Source organism: Spermophilus citellus (genome assembly GCF_964194105.1).
Source record: "Spermophilus citellus genome assembly, chromosome: 10".
NCBI lineage: Eukaryota > Metazoa > Chordata > Mammalia > Rodentia > Sciuridae > Spermophilus > Spermophilus citellus.
In genome coordinates this window covers 68,321,026-68,327,343 of record NC_138197.1, presented here as the reverse complement: position 1 = coordinate 68,327,343, position 6,318 = coordinate 68,321,026, and the positions used below count along the sequence as shown (strand labels likewise).

Here is a 6,318-nt window from a genome sequence, read left to right as displayed (position 1 = left end):
AGCTGTGAATTTCTACTGATTTGAGAGGCATGCTTACCAACTCAGAAAAACAGGACACATTCTGCACTAAGAAGAGATAGAACATGGTGATGCTTCCCTCTTTCCTCTGATGCTTTTTTTCTGTCACTGGGTTCCCCCAGTTTCTACCATGTCCTGTCATTCCCCCATCAGGAACTTCTCCCCATTAAATCCTCTCATCTGCTGTTTGTCTTCTGGGCTATCAGTACCTCCCTTGTCCTCGCCAGCATGGTATTCATTTCTGTTACCTAAGATATTTGGTCACTTCGCTTTCTCCTTTTGAGAAAATTAAACACTTGTTCTGGGGGTGAAGGAAAGAGTCCTCAGCACCTCTGATTTCTTCAGCATTACATTCAAGTCAGTAAGTCTTTCCAGCCTTCCAAAGTAGCTATGTTTAGCTTCTATTTTACAGATGGGACAACTGAGACAATGTCTCTTTCCTATATCTTGCTGTATTCCCTGTTTATGTGCTGAATGTCCTCATTATGGAAAAAACCTGGAAGTTTGGGAGGCTAATAAGAGGGAGCTGGCTATTAGCAGTGGGGGAAGGTGAGGACATCAGTGATAAACATAAGAAAACTTGTGATTCAAAGAGAACTTGGAACATACAGGCTTCAGAAACTAAAACTAATCATGTCTTTAAATATGGGTACACCCTATAATTGCATACTCAGATATAAGTTTAGAATTGGATAAGAGACATTGCTTTGAGGCAGACCTCTCCAGTTGACAATTTTTTTCCCTCCATTGCCTTTGCTATACTGGGTTTAATGCAAACTCTAAGTGTCTGAAATCTCTTGCTGGTTCCTCCTGATCAGGTCTGTTCTCGGAAAATAGGAAAGCCCTACCCTGTTCTCTTCCAGAGTCATTCATTTACTCATTCATTCATCAATGCATTAATTTGTGTTTTTAAATAAAATAGTTTGAGCAAGGCTTTAAGCCAGTCACGATGCTAAGTAACTTCCTAAGCCTCATTCTAAAAAAAAAAAAAAAAATTCCTTTGGGGCAGGTTCTTTTTGGAAAAGATCCACTCCACTGACTCCACTTATTGTACAATAACTGTATACATAGTGGGAGTATTCTGATAGCTGTTTCATTCTAAATTTGGACTCAGACCCTGAATAAGCGAAGAAACAAGAACACTAGATTAAAAAAATAAGTGATGATTTTATTTATTTCTGTGATCCTTCATGTAACTTTACAACACATCTCACCTATGAGAAAGTCTGACTTCATAGTTCTGAGTTTGTCCTTGGTGGAAATATCCTTTGTAAGATTTTCACTCTTTGGCCTTTATTTTTAAGGGAGAAAATTTCCACAGTTTAAGGAGTTTCTACTGCGAGTGAGTGAGACTTCATTTGGAAAAGAATTTCCCTTTTCTCTCCTACAAAATTATAATGGGTAGTGTGATCTTCTGTCTGCATTTCTTGTTTTTTTTTTTCCAGCATCATCTGCCAATGATGTGATAATCTCAGAAAGAATCCAGTTCGCTGTAGCTAGATCTACACTGGTGAGTTAAAAAAAAGTAATAATATGAAAAATTCATACCCCCAATATGACTGGAAGATTTTTAAAACAATCTATCCAATTTAGCTTTTTATTTTCCTCTTTTAGAAATTAAGGAAGGGGGGACTGTGTGTCCAGCAGGGATTTCAAACTCTGTCTAAACACCATGTTCTCTTACTGACATTCAAACTTGCTAGTCTGGATAAAATTTATTAGTTAGCATTTGAGAATTTTTTGGATCATTAAATTTGAAAAAGTTTTTCTTTAATTCTGTGCTAGTTATTGCTAAACTGGGTGAGAACTAAGGTAATGTGAATTTTTTTTTTTTTTAGTAATGTGAAATTGATTCCTAAGAGCAGTATAATTCTGGATGTTGTTTGGGTAATCAGTGGAAGAGAAACCATAGAACCTTTGAGAATTCGAATGTGCCAGTCTTGCAGTAGGAACACAACAGTTAAGAGTCAAAGAGGAAGGGTTACAGTAGTATTGTTGGTAGTGTTGAAGGTTTACCCTGAGTCTATGGTTGTAACTAGGTTGTCTGTTCAGAGTAGGAAAAAAAGAGCAGCATTTAGAGAATTAGTAGGAAGTCTGTGTTCCAAAGGGCACAAGAGTAGAGACAACTGTGGAATCCGAACAGGTCACCTGTATTACATTTGTCCTGGGCCTGGAGTCTATGACAGTGTGTGTTCCATATGGAAAAATTTCTCCTATCAGTTATGTCACAGCTGGGGCAGCTCTGGGCTGTCCCTGTCATTATTTTCCTTTCTGTTTACTTGGCCCATCTCCAACCACTACCCCTTTTCACTTTCTGCTACTGAATCCACTTAAGTATTTATTGGAAAAAAGAAATACTGTATGGGAACTGCTTACTTCCCAACAGCAAACCTGCTTATCCTATGTATGTTTGATGGATGCAGCAAACTCACACCCACCTAAGGCCATGCTTTGCTTCTGCTCTGAAATCCCACTGTTCCCATTCTCCCAGAGACATCATTTCTGCAAATTTCTCATATTCCTTATGCAGTTCCACACTCTTTACTAGATTATTCTCAATAGATTACAAATATTCTCTCGTAGCTTTAATAATAAAATGATAACGAACTGTAAAGCATTTAAGAAGGAAAAATAAAAGCAGAGAATTGATCTAGGGTTGGGATCTTGCTGAAAAGATTATTAAAGGGTTTAGGAAATCTAGGGGCTTAGGGAAGTTTACCATTTCTAAACATGAACTTTTGAGTAGGCATGACACTTTGTGAAAAACAGGATTAAGCTGGGTTTGATGCTGGGGAGGTTGAGGTAGGAGGATTGCAAGTTTGAGGTCAGCTTCTGCAATTTAGTGAGACCTTGCCTCAAAACAAACAGCTACAACAACAATAATAATAAAGAGGACTAAAACATCTAGATGTTTGTTAGACATAAGAAGAAGTTTTACCCAATTTATTTCTAATCTTCCAAAGAAAATACTGCAGGCCATGGGAAACCACAGTGTTGTTCCAGAGTTCATCCTCCTCGGGCTGTCTGGGGACACCCAGATCCAGGTCCTTCTTTTTGTGCTTTTCCTGGTGATTTATCTGCTGACCATGGTGGGGAACCTAGTGATGCTGCTGGTAGTCAGGATTGATTCCCACCTCTGCACACCCATGTACTTCTTCCTGGGACAGTTGTCCTTCCTGGATCTGTGTCACTCCTCTGTCACTGTGCCTAAGCTGTTGGAGAACCTCTTGTCTGAGAAGAAAACCATCTCTGTGGAGGGCTGCCTGGCTCAGGTGTTCTTTGTCTTTGCCACTGGGGGCACTGAGTCCTGCCTGCTCGCTGTGATGGCTTACGACCGCTACGTTGCCATCAGCTCTCCTCTGCTCTATGGCCAGGTGATGAACAGGCAGCTGTGTGTGGGGCTGGTGTGGGGCTCCTGGGGCGTGGCTTTCTTGGATGCTTTCATTAATATCCTTGTAGCTCTGGATTTAGACTTCTGTGAGGCTCAAAATATCCACCACTTCATCTGTGAGCTGCCCTCTCTCTATCCTTTGTCTTGCTCTGATGTGTCTGCAAGTTACACCACCCTGCTCTGCTCCAGCCTCCTGCATTTCATTGGGAATTTTCTCCTGATATGTTTTTCCTATATTCGCATTTTGCTCACCATTCTGGGCATCAGTTCCACTTCAGGTAGAAGCAAGGCTTTCTCCACCTGCTCCTCCCACCTCACCGCAGTGACTTTCTTTTATGGCTCAGGATTACTCCGCTATCTCATGCCAAATTCTGGATCCACTCAAGAGTTGATCTTCTCCTTGCAGTATACCGTGATCACTCCCATGCTGAATCCTCTCATCTACAGTCTGAAGAACCAGGAGGTGAAGGCTGCTGTGAGAAGAATGTTGAGAAAGTGTTTCTAGTGTTTCAAATGGTAGATTACAAAATCATAACGATGACTAGAACTGCAGTACATAGCACCTGAATATGGTGGATCTATACTGTGCCTTATGCCTCTTCTTAAAAATACTGAAGAAAAGGTGGAGAGTTATTTGGGGGAGATGATACCAGTGTAGTCCCATTCAGAGGAAGATGGAAGGTTAAGATAAACCTCTTGGTTAACAATTTTTTTCATATAGAAATACTGTATGTCATTATTACACAGTATATTAGATGTGGTTATTGCCCACTCAGACTACCTTTATCATTCTTCTAGAAACTAAACTCTACTTGTTCAAAATGGCTCCAGAGAGACTGTGCATCATGGTGTCCCAAAGTTCCTTCCCGGCCACAACCCCGGTCATTTTTTCACTCAGCCTTCATGGCACAGTGTCTGGTTCAAGAGCGGACACAACATCAATGTCAGATTATCCACCCTCTTAGGAATCTTAATCTTGAGGCAAGATTCTTAGAGGTGGAGGTCAGCACTTTGTTTGTAGCACCCTTAACAGCCTATGTGAGTGCCCCTGCTGATGTGATCACTAGAGTTATCCTAGAGTCTGTTTTTCCAAGGCCAGATATATAAGCATGAATCATACTGAGTACATTATTAGTATTTGCATCATGTCCTGCACTGTGCTAAGCAATTTACATACATTATCCCATTTAAGTATCACAACAAATGTATTATGTAAACACTTCAGTTATCCCTATTTCAGAAAAGAGAAGTAAGTGATGACTTGGAGAAGTAAGTGATGAGGTTGGAATTTGGAATCAAATGGACTTACACCAAAACCACTGTTTTCTTTATCAGCTTGATAACTGACCCTCTTTGTGTTACTGTAATCTACCCTGGACTCCATTTTTAATGTTTATTGCTGATGTCCTTTATTTTATTTTACTTAATAAGTAAGTCAGAATTAGATTCTGTAATTTGCAAGAAAAGAATCTAAGAATTATATGTTGGTACTTCAATGGAATTGAAGTATAGACATCCAAGAACAATTGGGATATTTGAAATTGTGTATTGGACCAATATATGCTTCAAACTATTTACCCAATGGTCAACCATCTCTAGCTGTGAAGGGACCCATGACAAGGGATGATTCCCCAGCTCATATGGGTTGCTATACAAGTAGTTTTGCCACTCAGCCCCTGTGATGCTGTAGAAATGGCTGAGCAAGTGTTGGATGAGATCTGTGGAGAATATAAAGAACTAGAAGAATTTCAGCAAAGATGCCTTAGATTGTGAAACATATTGAAGAATTGGTGAGATTTGGTACAGTATGGACTGAAATTATCATGGTGAAAAATTAATCATCATTTCTTTATGAAGTCATCTTTTATTTTTAACTTCTTTCCAAGCAGTCAATGGTCACCCTCCCTTTTACTTTGTACTCTTTAGCAGCAGAGAGTATAAACTCAAAGAAAACAGGACATTTTTATGGTATCCTTGCTACTTTTTTAACAATATGAAAATGGTTTCTAACATCCTTGTTGATCAATAAGTGTATTTTGTTGTGCAAGTTATGGGCTAAGAAACTGAGAATATATTTAAAATGAATTCTCATCATAAGGTCACCACTGTTAAAACATAATTATACAAATAGGATAGTCTAGCATACAAATGCCAGTCATTCCTGTATGCCTCATTCTGGTCCATTAACTCATAAACACTATAGCCAGGTGTGAGCAAGGTGACAATTATGTAAATACATTTTAATTCACCAAGTCTGATTCACTGTTGTCACTGAAGAAAGTTATTTTGATAAAAGTCACCTATAAATTTTATTAGATACATTATAGATATCTTTTATTTTTTGTTTCTATAATGTTAAAAATTCAAGTACATTTATATCCAAAGGTTTAACCAGGCCCAACCATACTTGGTTCTAAGATCAGAGGAGACCAGATACATTAGTGTAGTGTGGTCATAGGCCTCTTGGTTATTTTTAATGTATAAGAATGCTCTTGTACCTGTCAATTTTGTTGAACTATCTTCATAGTTCTAGTGGCTTGAATTTTAAAATATTTTCAATGATTTCATCTTCAATGGGAATAATTTTATGCAGTTTTTATATATTGCATTTTAATGTTAATTTAGTGGGTAGGACCTCTAGTCTAGACATTTTTTGGGGGGATTTGTGGGAAAGCTCTCATGTTTCAGCATTAAGAATAAGGATTGCTCTTTTTTGGGTGAATATCAAGAGAGCTCTGTTCTAATCATAATTGGCTAAGAATTGGTGGGAGATTTTTGTCAAATGCCTTTTCTGCTTCCATGGAGGCCTAGGGTTCTTTATCTTCTGTTTACTACTGTGTAATATCTGTCACATAATAGTCATGCAATAATACATGTTGAATAAAAATAAATTCATTGAAGTGATCCTT

At 38.5% G+C, this 6,318-nt stretch overlaps 1 protein-coding gene across 1 annotated transcript; it reads left to right on the top strand.

Annotated features, from left to right (window-relative positions):
* Window positions 1-1,326: 1,326 nt before the first annotated feature.
* Window positions 1,327-4,389, top strand: LOC308657880 (olfactory receptor 8S1-like). Its single transcript, XM_081310106.1, has 3 exons — window positions 1,327-1,360; window positions 1,464-1,528; window positions 2,982-4,389. The coding sequence occupies exon 3, from the start codon at window positions 2,997-2,999 to the stop codon at window positions 3,912-3,914; it is 918 nt and encodes a 305-aa protein (XP_081166232.1). The 5' UTR covers window positions 1,327-1,360; window positions 1,464-1,528; window positions 2,982-2,996; the 3' UTR covers window positions 3,915-4,389.
* The last annotated feature ends 1,929 nt before the right edge of the window (window positions 4,390-6,318 follow it).

What these genes read in the sequence shown, in the direction of transcription:
- LOC308657880 (XM_081310106.1), top strand. Translation starts at nt 2,997, where the DNA reads ATGGGAAACCACAGTGTTGTTCCAGAGTTCATCCTCCTCGGGCTGTCT.